Source organism: Drosophila elegans, unplaced genomic scaffold (assembly GCF_018152505.1).
Source record: "Drosophila elegans isolate 14027-0461.03 unplaced genomic scaffold, ASM1815250v1 contig_476, whole genome shotgun sequence".
Lineage (NCBI taxonomy): Eukaryota > Metazoa > Arthropoda > Insecta > Diptera > Drosophilidae > Drosophila > Drosophila elegans.
In genome coordinates this window covers 3,244,017-3,257,308 of record NW_024545863.1, presented here as the reverse complement: position 1 = coordinate 3,257,308, position 13,292 = coordinate 3,244,017, and the positions used below count along the sequence as shown (strand labels likewise).

The window sequence follows — 13,292 nt, the reverse complement described above, 5'->3', positions numbered from 1 at the left end:
GAATTCGAAAAGTTCGTTATAAGTTACTATTGACTTGCTCGTGAGATCAGCATTTGTTTTAAATACCTTTTACATAAATGATATCTTTTAATAAAAGCCAAAATAGAAACAATAAAAGTTTTACTTTGGCTGAAAATCTGATTATCTTAGTTTACATAAATTGAAATTGATATACAGTTTGTCATTGATGCTTGAAAATCCAAACAACTACGTTTTGTGGGTCGCTACACTTTGTTTAATATTTCAAACTGATTGTTCTGCTCCAAAAAAATGATATTTTTATTTTAATTCAATACTGTTGTACTTAGGCAAATATAAATCAAATTTATTCCATATTTATTTTGGTAAAAAAAAACTTCCCAAAAGCATTGTAAAAAAATTAACATTTTAATAAAATAATCACAATAAAAGAAACCACTAAGTTTAAGTCTTGGGAGCCTTGTTAAGAAAAAACCAGAGTAATCCCATTAGACAGGATGGTCCGCCGTTTGAGATGGCTCCTGCCTGGACCAGCTGCCTTGACTCCTCCACAGACAGCTCCACCACCTGGATTTCCTCGGTTTCCACGCCACCACCTTCCGAGACTTTCAGACCATCGTTTACCTCGCAGTAAAACAAAGTCATGGCACTGCTAGAGGTTCCAATACCCGATCTGTAATCTAATACACGCTCCAGGGATTCCGTAGGCACCTCATAGCCACACTCCTCCAGCACTTCCTCCTTGGCGATTTCCGCCACGCTTTTGTCCTTGTCAACGGCTCCACCGCAAAGTTCCAGAGTAACTCCTATTTCAGGGGGAAACTTCTCCAGATCAGCGTCTCCCTTGGACATTTCTACATTTCGACCAGAATAAATTCCCTGGTAAACCGCTCCCCTGAACTGACGCACAAATATCAGTTTGTCCCGCGATCGGTTGAACAATATCACTACCACACCATCCATAGTTTTTATAATGTCCGTATGTTTTTCTACATCATTTTCAATATAGTGTAGGCGTCCTGGTTTAATCCAATTAGAGTCATTGGGTAGAGGCCCAAACCAAATCCGCGATATACAGCTCGAGGAATTATTAAGCCCCATTTTGACAGTCGAACTCGAACTCCAGAAACGACGCAGACCGCCAAGGATTTTAAACATGTTTTGTAATTCTGAAAAACATTTTGAAAAGTATTTTAGAACGATATTTCAAGGGTATATGTAATTTTTCATTTTTACAACTTACAATTATAAACAATATAAGTGGGTTCTTAAATCAATAAAATATTTGTATACCCTTGCAGAGGGTATTATAAATTCAGTCAGAAGTTTGCAACTCAGTGAAGGAGACATCTCCGACCCTATAAAGTATATATATTCTTGATCAGCATCACAAGGAGAGTTGATCTAGCCATGTCCGTCCGTTTCTACGCAAACTACTCTATCAGTTTTAAAGCTATCTGCATGAAACTTTCCCAAAAGTTGTCTTTCTATTGCAGGTAGTATATAAGTCGGAACGAGCCGGATCGGACGACTATAGCATATAGCTCCCATAGGAACAATCGGAAAAATAAATGAAAAAAATTATAACTTTGCTGTTTTTTAATTTTTTGTTTAGTTCTTCGACATATAGCAATGGTTAAATATTTCAGAATTATGGTAAAAATTTCATCAAAATCGGACGACTATAGCATATAGCTCCCATGAGAACAATCGGAAAAATATTATAACTTTGGTGTTTTTTAATTTTTTTGTTACTTCTTCGAGATTTAGTAATGGTTAAATATTTCAGAGTTACGGTTTAAATTTCATCAAAATCGGACGACTATAGCATATAGCTCCCATAGGAACAATCGTATAGCTGCCATAGGAACTATCGAATAATTAAGCTGCAAATCATCATAAATCATCATCATAAATCCTATCTTTAACGTTTTCAAGAGTATTTAGTTTTTGAAATAACTGCAAGGGTATATGAACTTTGGATTGCCGAAGTTTGTTTGCTTTGTTGTTATAAATTGTTGTTTGCGTCCTTGTTCTACTGTTCTACTTTCTTGAAAATTACATTTTATACAAATGATTTTTTTAAGTTTACATTTTAATTCAACATTTTAGCTCGTTGTAAAGGATTTCCTTTTGCCTTGTATTTTAAAAATAAACTTATTTAAGTATATACTCCAGAAACTTATGAAAGTATATATATCTTAGTCAATAAAAAATAACAAATTTTTAAAAAGTATAAATATTTTCCAGTGTGACCACAGCTCATATAGTATATTTAAGAGCTGAACGACTGCTTATTTTTATTGCGCAAGCTGGTCACACCACCACACATTTTCACATCAAAATTTCGGGACGAAAGTCGGTGCGTAAAGCCATAATAGCCCATTTAAGTTAGATAATAGCTCTTAAAGCCCCGGAATCCCGCATTTGCAGCTGGATACGAAACCGATAGCCCCCTAGGAAAGCGAACCACAAGACAACGATGCTCCGATCCCGACTCATCCAGGCGGCCAGCTCCGCCCAGCGAGCGTTCTCCACCAGCCAGAAGGCGCTGGCGGCCAAGCAGATGACCGTGCGGGATGCATTGAACAGTGCCCTGGACGAGGAGTTGGCCCGCGACGACCGGGTCTTCATCCTGGGCGAGGAGGTGGCCCAGTACGATGGTGCCTACAAGGTGAGACTACGCGGCGGTACCATTTTTCCCGTCCCCTGATTACGTAAACACCAGCAGGCGGTTGTCTGCGATGACAGCTGATGCAGGCGGACAGAATGAGGGAAAATCGGGGGAGTGCGGCGGTATATGCGTGCTATATGTAACTACTGATAATGATTCGGAATAGGACAGTGTATGAATTGTGAATGCGTGATCGAAACTCACAAGGTCACGCAGAATGTGTGTGTCTGTCTGCTGATAATAAGTGAATTGTCCCATAAAATCACGATTTGTTTACCCTTCTGTAGGCGGTTTAGATGCCGGCATATATTTATAGCAAATTTGACTCATTAATGGATACATTTTCGTAACAATATGAAAGCTATTCGTTTTCTCTTTAGAATTAAATGGCGAAAATAACACAATAAGTGTGAGGCGCATTTTTAAATTGTATTTGTATCTGAAAATATTGAAATTTTTATAACTGTAATGTTCTCAAAAAACGTTTATGTTTCACTTATTTCATCTGATTAATAATTTCCTGTAAAATTCCTGTATATTCCTGTATACAAGTAATACAAAATACCTTTTATTAATCATGAGTTGTCAAAATAGTTTTTACATCCTTAGGGACATTACACCTATAATTAACAAAAGAGGAAAATATGCAGATCACGTCCGCCTCCATGATTAGCTAATAAAGCTAATATAAAAACCATACCATTCAACACCGAATTTAATTTGCTCCCTTTCCGTTTCAGGTCTCCCGCGGTCTGTGGAAGAAATACGGCGACAAGCGCGTCATCGACACGCCAATCACAGAGATGGGCTTCGCCGGCATCGCCGTTGGAGCCGCCATGGCCGGTCTGCGTCCCGTGTGCGAGTTCATGACCTGGAACTTTTCCATGCAGGCCATCGATCACGTGAGTGCCTTCATCCTCTTCCTCAGAACACCACTTCCCGCACTCCAGCAGTAGGCTAACCACTCATATTATCTCATTGCCAAAGAAAAAAGTGAGAAAGTACACGAATATCCAATCCAAATGACCCGAAACTCCACTAGCTAGTTAACAGACCAATTCAAGTGCAAGAACGGATCGCGGCGCTTAATGGGATAATATGGGTGGATTAGCTGCTGCCCCCAGAAATAGATCGGACCTCACTAATCCCCACCCATATTATCCGATTATGTGCAGGCAAAGATCCTTAATAATGTTAGACCGCCGGTCGGGGATCGCCCGCTGCCCCTGAACCACATTATCGAGAGTCCTCGTTCCACCTGGCTCAACGAGATCAACGACATCCTGCACAGAGACCGTGTGGGCGAGGTGATTGCCCCGCCGCTGGACAAGAGCAAGCCGGACAAGATGGAGGCGGCTCGCCTCATCGTCATCCGGCGGCGCAAGATGAAGAAGCACAAGCTAAAGAAGCTGCGCCGCAAGATGAAGTTCGAGTGGGCCAAGGTGCGCCAACGCCGCGAGATGCGCAAGGAGAAGGCCTTCCAGGGCAAGCTGATGGCCCAGATCAAGCAGGCGGAGTCGTTCAGCGCAGAGCAGCACGTGGCCGAGATCCTGAGGCAGGCCAATGAGACACCATTGCCGCGGTTCTGGAAAGGACGGCGCCTGCCAGCATTTATCATTAAGCAGAAACTAGGCATTAAGTGAAGATCGAGACGGAAGTAGAGCGGAGATAAAAAATAAAGTGCGACTTGTATTAACTTGGATTGGGGAATCGACTTGAATTAGCAGGAACTAACTTAACAGATCTGTTACTGATTTTAGAAAAAGTCATTATACCTATCATCATGTGGTTCCTATCAATAAGATAAGATCATTTTTATCTTCATAGCAATGACACATTATTTTATAATCCCTGAAATTAGATCATCAATGGATAGGCAATTAGATCATTTACCCATCATCATATGTTTCCTATTAACAAGATCATTTATTTATAATTTTTATCTTCATAACAATGAAACTTTATTTTATTATCCCCGAAATTAGATTATCAACTCGGCAGCCAAGACATTTTACATGTCCGCCGGTGCTGTGAACGTGCCCATTGTGTTTCGTGGTCCCAATGGAGCTGCATCCGGAGTGGCCGCCCAGCACTCGCAGTGCTTCGCCGCCTGGTACGCCCACTGCCCCGGCCTGAAGGTCATCTCGCCCTACGACTCCGAGGATGCCCGTGGCCTGCTGAAGGCCGCCATCCGTGATCCCGACCCGGTGGTGTTCCTGGAAAACGAGCTGGTCTACGGCACCGCTTTCCCCGTAGCCGACAACGTGACCGACAAGGACTTCGTGTTGCCCATCGGCAAGGCGAAGATCATGCGGCCAGGCAAGGACATCACCATTGTGGCGCATTCCAAGGCGGTGGAGACATCGCTGCTGGCAGCCGCCGAGCTGGCCAAGAAGGGTAGGACCTCCAGTTGCTTTAAATGACTTTGAAAGCTAATCTTTTGTTTTTGTTTTTTTTTTTTAACCAATCAGGCATTGAAGCCGAGGTGATCAACCTGCGCTCCATTCGTCCCCTGGACGCCGCGACCATCTTCGCTTCCGTTCGAAAGACCCACCACCTGATCACCGTGGAGAACGGCTGGCCCCAGCATGGTAAGTGATCATAAAATATCAATTGAAATATTGGTCATAAAAATGATAAGTTATAAGGTTGTCAAATGATATCTTTACTTAAACTCACTTAAGGATTCATTCTTGGTATCTCCCATTGACTATTCTTTGTGAATAATTATACTATCCCAAATTTTGAGCTAACTTTTACGCAATTTTAATTTTGCTAAAAATATTTTATTTTTATAATTGTTGTTGTATATCCAAATTGAGATATTTTTTTTTAAATCCAAGTAATAAAAATGGACTAATAATTGTTTATTTACCTAAGATTTTTATAATTGTTATATATTTATTTCGCTGTCGTTTTTAATTTTGCAAATGACATTTCTTCTTGAAAAAATATAAATATATTTATTATAACATTATTTAATTTTGTATTCCAATAGGTGTTGGAGCTGAGATCTGTGCCCGCATAATGGAGGACCAGACCTTCTTTGAACTGGACGCCCCCGTCTGGCGCTGTGCCGGTGTGGATGTGCCCATGCCCTACGCCAAGACGCTGGAGGCGCACGCCCTGCCCCGCGTGCAGGATGTGGTGGATGCGACCCTTAAGGTTCTGGGCGGTAAGGCGGGCAAGGCCGTGGCCGCCGCCAAGTAGGAATCCTCTTCCGGAAAACGATCAGTACCCCAAACTAATTAAATTTATCGTTCTCGTCGAACCGCTGCCTCTGGTCTAACCGAGCTGCCCCCCAAAATTAGTGCACCGCACTGGAATCCAAAAACCGGAAATTGAATGTTTTGGAAATTAAACGGCACCGATAATGGGTTTTGTTTCTTTTTCGAACATTTTAGTTTAATTATTTGGTTATAGAAATCTCTTGTGAAAATAAACGAAAACATTTAAATACGCTAGTCATGTGTTTTAACTGTTTTATTTCGGTTAGAGGCGGAAGACATTTATATTGACTTACAAATATGAAACAATTAAATGGTATATTTTGAAAATTATTTTATTTACTGTTAATTTAATTTAATTTAATTTGATTTAAAATATAACTTTCTAAAGCTTTGATTAGAGAGCTTAAGTTCTTATCACTTGTGTTACAACTTTGAAATTTGCGCGCACTGCTGGTGCAGCCCTGGAAACCCCCGCTATCCAGCACTGCCCCTCACCCACACTCCTCCGAGCGCTGCCCAACACTGACGACATCTACGCAGAGGAAAAAGTTGAAATCTAGGGAAACAATAACAATAGATATAAACGCAATGCTCTGTCTGTAATGGCCAGTAGCTCCAGCTCCGATGAAAGCTGCAAGGCGCCCGATAACTTCCGCATCTCGACTGCCTCCACGAACTGCGAGGACGAGGAGGCCAGCGATGTCGCAGGATACACAACAAAGCGCAGACCATTGGCCAAGGAGCTGCTGCTTGTGAAGGATGCGAGCGCCAAGGATGCAGGCGTCACCGCGGGACTGGCTGCTCATCATATGCGGTGCCCGCTGTGCCACAGCTGCAGCGCCAGCCGATTCCACTGTCGCAATTGCGTCAGAAACGGAAACATTACTCACAGTCAGGCGGAAAGGCCCGAAAGGTTTGCTACCAACCACCGACCACCTTATCGGAAAAGCACATGTAATCTGGATCGATCTTTCTGCATTTCAGTCTGACGGAGAAGCAGCAGCGCTATATCAACCTGCAGGCGGGGCTGAAAACCTTCAGCACGCGCTATGAACGCCTCATCGAGCAGCACCGCTCCAACGAGGATCGCCTGATGGCCATCAAGGCGAAGCGGAAGCAGCTGGAGCTGCTGCAGCAACTAATCACAGGATCGGGCCAGAGATTGCGCGTCCTCGGCGAACGGCGCGATGAACTGCGTCGGGCCAATGCCGAGAAGCGAAAGAACCTGCCCAAATACCCGGACAAGGTTAAAATGCTCGAGGATTACGTGCTGGACAGAGTGGAGAAGATAGAGAAACTCAAGGAGACCCATCTGGGATTGCTGGACAGCATCAAGCAGGCAGCGCGGCGAGGCATCCAGCAACTGGTCACCTTTGTGTTCCCCATTGCCGAGGTGGTCCTCAAGGAGGAACAGCAGCGCAGGGCCAGCGTGGAGCGCAGCGAGGAGGCGGAAACCATAGCGGCACTGGCCGATGCCAAGAACACCTCGTACATACGCGGCAAATGGGTTTTCCATGGCAGCGGGATCAGTGAGGTCCAGTACAGGATAGTGGGTCCTTCGCTTCCCGCCAACGGCGACTATACCGCCTACCTAGACTGGCTGGCAGACAACAAGGACGACGTTCCGAAGGCTACGGCCAACGAGATTACGCCCAGTCGATTCGAGGCCTACCGCATCGTGGGCGCTCTCACCTACACGGCGCAGCTGACGCAGTTGCTCAGCTTCTACCTGAACGTGCGGCTGCCGCACAAAATCGCCTACGGAGACTTCTGTCGCAAGCTGCTCAACGAGGAACAGTTCCGACGCAAGATATCGCGGCTGAACTCCAACATCATGTATCTGGCCTACACGCAGCAGGTCAAGTTGCGCGCCCTCAACGAGCATCATACACTGGAGAACTTGCTGGCCATCCTGGATCTGGAGCGCAGTGACCTGGGACGTTTCGGACATCTGGACGTCACGAATGCCCCGCTTATGAAGTCCGTGGATTCCCTACTAATCGGCATCGAAACGGCCACGGAATCAGAGTCAGAGGGTGAGTTGGTCTAACATAAACATAAAGAGAAATACGATCTAACAACCTCCTCTCGTGCTATTCCAGATGAGAACTCCCTGCGCATGGACTGGGAAGCGGTACCCAGTGTCACTCCGCAGCCAGAGCTGGCGGATCCCAGCCTGATGCCAGCGGCCAATCAGCAATCCACCATCGCCTTCGTGCGCATGGCGGCCACGTCGGTTCTGCGCTGGATCAAGTGAGTCGCAGCGCAATCCCCCGATCCTCCGGCGATATCATCATCAGGCAGGTGTGTTATCTTTTACAAATTAGGCTAAGCTATCGTTTCTGTGACAGCGTGCCGGAGTTTGTCGGCAGTCGCTGATTTTAGCGTTATCTTTTGGTTTACAGAACTAATTTTGTATCGATTCTATATACATTTATCTGCTGTGTGTAAAGAAGGAGCGCCTCTGATTTACTTTTATTACATAACTTATTCGCCTTTATTTAATAAACATGGTTCTCTATAAATAAATATATATAAAAATTTGCTTTATTAATGTTTGCAAAGTACACTGACTTAGTAGGTAAACGACTCAATGAGAAAACAAAAATGAAACTGGTGCAAAATGATTGGAAGGCAGACACAGCTGCGAATGAAACCTACCTAGAACCAGCCCTAAAATCTTAGATTAGAATCGCAGGGGAGCGAGCTGAGTGACCCTAGCTAAATGAACTTTGTGGGCAGTTGTTGCGTGGGCGGGTGAGCAGCTCCAGCAGTGGTGGTCATTAGCTCGTCGGCAGCGCTGGTTTGCGGCAGGCTGGGCTTAACAAATACTTGTGGCAGTGTGTTGGCAGGAGCTCCCACCTGGGCGGCCGACACGGACACGGATCCGTTTGCCAGCAGGTCGTAGCGCGGTGAGGCGTGGCTCATCGTCGAGAGAACTATGGCGGCGGCCATCGCCTCTGGGTTGTAGAAGGCCGTCACAGCAGCCGGCATGGGCTGCTGTGCGACCGCACCCGATTGTCATTGACGCGAGGGCGTACTCGGTGCGGAGGATCCCATTCCGCCGCTTGATCCCTTGACGGCGCTGGGCGAGAAGGCCGAATGAATCTGCTTCTCGAACTCCTTCAGATTCTTCATTATGTGCGCTTTGGAGGTGAGATCATACACGGGTCCCATGGCTCTGGAGTTGTTGTAGATGTACATGTTATTGGCGTTGAAGCCCAGGGATCCATTGACCTGGCCCACGGCTCCCAACGAGGATCTTCCTTTGTTCTGAGTCTTGTTCTTGGGTTTCGGCAGGACTTTTCGTTGGGGCTTTGAGGCAGGGAAAACGCCCACGATCTCCACGCCATCCGACTCGCTGCTGCTGCTCTCCCTGGCAACCGGCGTAGTCTGGGCGGCCTTGGAGGTGGATGTAATGACGGATGTGGTGGCAGCCAGCTGCTTGGACGTCTGTAGTATTTCGCTGGTACATTGGTAGTCATCCAAATTGATTACATGCGGCGAGGGCCGCGCTCCCACGATCACCTTGGCCTGGCAGTCATTGGGATGTGGACTGGGGTTCCCGCTGGCCGCCAAGGTGGCCGCTGTTATCAGATTATAGAAGTTGCTACTGCTGTTAAGGTCCATTTTCCGGCTGGGTGATGCCAGGTCAAGAACCGTACTGGCGGCTGCCACGGCAGCAGCATTCAGGGCTGCTGCCTGGGCCGAGGTGCTTGGCATGGACAGCAGTGTATCCAGGTGGGGCAGGTGGTTGTGGTTGTTGTTGTGGTTGTTGTTGTTGTTGTTGCTAATGACTGGCACACTGACCGCCGCCGTGGCAGCCGGCGCCAGCTGGAATTGCGGCTGTTGTGGTAACTGCTTGGCCACCTTCTTCTTTGGCGGCTTGTTGCTCTGCTTGGGCACATCCGCAAGCTTGCGCTTCAGACTGTTGGAGGAGGCACTTGTAGCTGAGTCCGTGTCTGAGTTGCCCCGAGATCGGGGCTCCTCCACTGGCTTCAGGTAGCCGCTTGCCTGAGGCAATTGCTCGGGGGCAGGAACAGGTGCAACGGACTTGGGCGATGCAGACACTGTCGGCGCCTTTGACTTCTCCTTGGCCTTGAGTCTGGCGTTCTTATATCGCGTTATTTCCCGCTGCAGCTCATCCAGGCGCATCCAGCCGGACGGCCAGATATCCACCACCTTTTCCTTGAGATATACGTTGATGAACTCCTCCAGCGAGTCCTTGCGCTTCGCCAAAAAGGGGAAGGATGTCCAGCGCGCCTGGTAAACATCGTACAGCGCCTGGCGCAAGTCACTGGTCCACTGGAACTTCTTGCGTGGCATCTTCGGTGGCAATTCCGCATTCACGTCCGCCGCTCTGAAATGATTAAGAAAAAATCAATTAAAATATCCACTTATTCCATTCTGTATCTTACGCCTGTTCCGCAAAAGTGCGTAGTTCCGTCTCATAGTTGGCTATCGCTTTGGGCATGACCACAGCTACAGCTCGCCGCAGTTTCTCCACCATAATGGTGGACTTATTCTTCTCCTCCTTGGCGCGCACTTGCTTACCCTTGCGCAGCATGTAGTACTTGGGCAGTTGCAACTGGTATTCGATGTGGGAAAATACCATGTTACGCTCGTTGCGATCAGTGCACAGCACCGCCTCGTAGACCCTGGTTGAGAATAAGGGATTACAGGTCTATAAATTTATTATAACAGGGGGAAACTCACCGGAGCAGCAGGGGCGTGAGCTTGGCATCCAGGTGGAACTTCTTGCCGCACATGTCTCGACTCCTAACATCTTCTTTGAAGTTGCTGACTGCGGTCATAATATCCGCATCCAGCGTGGCGGGCAGCACAGTGTCGGCGGTACGTAGATCTTGAAGATAGCAAAGTTAAATATAATAAATGGTGAGCCATGACAATATAATCAAATGGAAGTGACTAATCTTCTACCATATATTCTGAATAAATCTCCGAAATAGTTCATTAGTTTTCTTATTAGTAACTCACTTTCCTGACCCTCCTTGCCTTGTTGGCCGCCCAGTTTGTCTATCCTGCCCTGCTCCGTGGCCGATTCCATGTCGCTGCTGTCACTGCTGGACATGTCCGTGGAGATGCACTTCAGCTCGCCGTTGACGACGCCCTTGACAGCTGCCGTGCCGCTTTGCGACTTGAGGAAGCTGTCCCGCTTGGCCTTCAGCATGTCCTTAACCGTAGTCGTTTTAACCACCTTCTTCAAGGCTTGAGCCTGGGCCTGAGCTTGAGTCTGGGGCTGGGGCAGGGCTGGAAACTGGTTTTGTGGCTGTGGCTGAATCTGAATCTGGGACTGCACCGGGCCTGGCCGTTCTTCCGTATCTGAAATCTCCACAATAGAAGGCCGTGGCGAATTCGAGGATGAGGAGGTGGTGATCGGCTTAGCAGGTGGCTTCTTGCCGCCTGCCGAAGAACTGGAGCTTGGCTTGGACTTGCTCGTAACGATGACTTTCGGCCGCTTGGCCAGATGATTGTCTTTGTACTTGCTGCTGGATTTTGCCGTGGCAGCAGAGTCCTCGTCCTCAAGGCTTTCGCTTTCGGAATCGTCCTCGGAATCGCTTTCGTCCTCCTCATCATCGTCGTCCGAATCGCTTTCCTCCTCCTCTTCGTTGTTGTCATCATCGTTTTCATCGTCATCGTCGGATGACGAAGATGAGCTATCCGAGCTGGTCGAGACCAAGCGCTTGCGCGATCGCTCCGGCATTTTGATGATGGCATCCGTTCGTGTGGTGTAGGACTTTTTGGCGAGGTTCTTGAACTCTAGGGCGCCGCAGTTGATGTAGAAACCGCCTTCAAGGGTCTCCGCCTCCTCCGGGATGATCTCGTCGTACTAAAAAGGAGAGACGAGTCAAAAGTAGAAGGTAAACTATTTTTGTGAAGGTCTTAAAATCATAAAAGATTTTGTGATTGTACACATAGTAAGCATGAAGCAATATGCCTCATATATTTTTCAATTTTCGTTAGGTATTGCCAATCCACTGATTTTAATTTAAAAGTGAAAAAAATGGTCATATATTTTTATTGCGTATTTATTAGAACTAGGTCAACACTGCGAGTACTATCATCAAAATTAGGTCAGAAAACAATAGTAAATACGAATTATACTTACAGCATCCGTGTTGTCGATGAAGGAGTCGGACTCATCGTAGCCCATTCCAATATCCCGGTAGTCGTCCTTTTTGCTCTTGCCCCTGCCAGTGGCATAGGAGTTGCCATACTTGGCCTCCAGCTCCTTGACGATCCGTGCCACATCGTCATCGTTGTCGGCAAAGGGATCTGCGCCGGCGGAACCGTTGCATGTGGTCACCTGCTTAAGCTTTTTGGCCTTTTTCTGTGGGTTTGGGTAGTTAAGATCGAGTTTCCTCTTCGGATTCAATAACTCACCTTCTCCAAGTACACAAGCCGGGTGTAGTTAAACTCGGGGTACTTGTTCGAATCAGTCTCGAAAAGATCGAGCTTGATGCGTATGCACTTGGCGGGTTTGCTCGGGGGTTTGGCGGTGTTAGTGGATCCGGCGGATAGAGGGACATCTGGCTCCAGGATGTTGCTACCAAAACGCGAGAAGCCCGCATCGCCCTGGATGATCGAGGTGAGGGTGACACGCTTGTGTTCGCCCACCCTCGACATTTCCGGCGGGCAGAGTTACGGATTATTATTGGGTTTATTCGAAGCGAAGGGCCTTCCCGCCCTTTTTTTTATAAAGAGCCGCGTGTTCTGCTTTGCTCTCTCCCTCCGTCTCTCTCTCTTGCTGCCAAACAAAAACAACAGAGAAGTTGACGTCGGTGCTCCTCCTCCTTCTGCCAACTCTTCTTCTTCTTCTGGGGATGTCTGTTTTAGGTTTTTTGCACGTACACCAAGCAACCACTAAATAACCGTGGCAATTTCACTTTTAACTGCACTAAGTTGGCCCACAAATACTGTTTATCAACATAAACAAATAGAGGACCTGCGCCGATTGCACTTAATTTCGTCACTCTTTATCTGCCCGCTTTGCAGCTGCATCCGCCTACCACGGCCACGAATAATTGTCACTTTTCTGGGGGAAAGAAAAAGTGGAAACTTTTTTTGGGGGGGTTTCCGAATTGCTGAGCTCTGCCGGCACGAAAACAACACAATCTTTATCGGCAGGACACCGGGGACTTCACACACTCGATCGACGCGATCAACGAGGACATTTGGACAATTAGGCGCTTGGCTTTTCGCACGGCCAAAAGCGCGATTCTTAAATTGTTTCTTATTAAAATCCGTCCTCAACGCTACATTCTCTCCGCTCCACCCCTCTCCAACGATCCGACCCTGCTTTTGGCTTTCGCAGCCACGTTGCTTAGCACTGGTCGCGGTTTTCGCAAATTATACGGAGACGTTCACACTAAGCGCAGTAAAAGCAG

The 13,292-nt window shown here is 46.9% G+C and overlaps 4 protein-coding genes across 5 annotated transcripts; 2 read left to right on the top strand and 2 right to left on the bottom strand.

The window, feature by feature from the left end:
- Positions 1 to 423: 423 nt before the first annotated feature.
- Positions 424 to 1,200, bottom strand: LOC108148434 (uridine diphosphate glucose pyrophosphatase NUDT14). Its single transcript, XM_017275469.2, has one exon. It carries the CDS (start codon positions 1,135 to 1,137, stop codon positions 424 to 426), a length of 714 nt encoding a protein of 237 aa, XP_017130958.1. The 5' UTR covers positions 1,138 to 1,200.
- A 1,029-nt stretch (positions 1,201 to 2,229) lies between these two features.
- On the top strand, positions 2,230 to 6,117 carry LOC108148853 (pyruvate dehydrogenase E1 component subunit beta, mitochondrial). 2 transcript variants are annotated; one of them, XM_017276140.1, is made up of 6 exons: positions 2,230 to 2,341; positions 2,413 to 2,653; positions 3,394 to 3,555; positions 4,639 to 5,050; positions 5,125 to 5,244; positions 5,652 to 6,117. In XM_017276140.1, the coding sequence occupies exons 2-6, from the start codon at positions 2,462 to 2,464 to the stop codon at positions 5,861 to 5,863; spliced, it is 1,098 nt and encodes a 365-aa protein (XP_017131629.1). In that variant the 5' UTR covers positions 2,230 to 2,341; positions 2,413 to 2,461; the 3' UTR covers positions 5,864 to 6,117. The 2 variants fall into 2 exon arrangements, with proteins under 2 accessions (XP_017131629.1, XP_017131630.1); XM_017276141.2 differs by lacking the exons at positions 2,230 to 2,341; positions 4,639 to 5,050; positions 5,125 to 5,244; positions 5,652 to 6,117 and adding an exon at positions 3,829 to 4,355 and having other exon boundaries at positions 2,348 to 2,653.
- A 268-nt stretch (positions 6,118 to 6,385) lies between these two features.
- LOC108148796 (beclin 1-associated autophagy-related key regulator) lies at positions 6,386 to 8,338 on the top strand. Its single transcript, XM_017276016.2, has 3 exons — positions 6,386 to 6,796; positions 6,868 to 7,919; positions 7,986 to 8,338. Exons 1-3 carry the CDS (start codon positions 6,486 to 6,488, stop codon positions 8,138 to 8,140), a joined length of 1,518 nt encoding a protein of 505 aa, XP_017131505.1. The 5' UTR covers positions 6,386 to 6,485; the 3' UTR covers positions 8,141 to 8,338.
- Positions 8,339 to 8,412: 74 nt separating this feature from the next.
- On the bottom strand, positions 8,413 to 13,203 carry LOC108148795 (yemanuclein). The gene is made up of 6 exons (XM_017276015.2): positions 12,289 to 13,203; positions 12,014 to 12,235; positions 10,882 to 11,734; positions 10,600 to 10,747; positions 10,302 to 10,541; positions 8,413 to 10,243 (listed from the first exon to the last, which is right to left on the bottom strand). Exons 1-6 carry the CDS (start codon positions 12,529 to 12,531, stop codon positions 8,905 to 8,907), a joined length of 3,045 nt encoding a protein of 1,014 aa, XP_017131504.1. The 5' UTR covers positions 12,532 to 13,203; the 3' UTR covers positions 8,413 to 8,904.
- Between the last annotated feature and the right edge of the window lie 89 nt (positions 13,204 to 13,292).

Excerpts from the sequence above, each read along its gene's own strand:
- LOC108148434 (XM_017275469.2), bottom strand. The coding sequence starts at position 1,137 with ATGTTTAAAATCCTTGGCGGTCTGCGTCGTTTCTGGAGTTCGAGTTCG.
- LOC108148853 (XM_017276140.1), top strand. The coding sequence starts at position 2,462 with ATGCTCCGATCCCGACTCATCCAGGCGGCCAGCTCCGCCCAGCGAGCG. Across the intron at positions 2,654-3,393 it reads AGTACGATGGTGCCTACAAG|GTCTCCCGCGGTCTGTGGAA; the intron begins GTGAGACTACGC and ends TTTCCGTTTCAG. Across the intron at positions 5,245-5,651 it reads GAACGGCTGGCCCCAGCATG|GTGTTGGAGCTGAGATCTGT; the intron begins GTAAGTGATCAT and ends GTATTCCAATAG.
- LOC108148796 (XM_017276016.2), top strand. The coding sequence starts at position 6,486 with ATGGCCAGTAGCTCCAGCTCCGATGAAAGCTGCAAGGCGCCCGATAAC. Across the intron at positions 6,797-6,867 it reads CAGGCGGAAAGGCCCGAAAG|TCTGACGGAGAAGCAGCAGC; the intron begins GTTTGCTACCAA and ends TCTGCATTTCAG. Across the intron at positions 7,920-7,985 it reads CACGGAATCAGAGTCAGAGG|ATGAGAACTCCCTGCGCATG; the intron begins GTGAGTTGGTCT and ends GTGCTATTCCAG.
- LOC108148795 (XM_017276015.2), bottom strand. The coding sequence starts at position 12,531 with ATGTCGAGGGTGGGCGAACACAAGCGTGTCACCCTCACCTCGATCATC. Across the intron at positions 11,735-12,013 it reads TCATCGACAACACGGATGCT|TACGACGAGATCATCCCGGA; the intron begins GTAAGTATAATT and ends TCTCCTTTTTAG. Across the intron at positions 10,542-10,599 it reads CTCACGCCCCTGCTGCTCCG|GGTCTACGAGGCGGTGCTGT; the intron begins GTGAGTTTCCCC and ends ATTCTCAACCAG.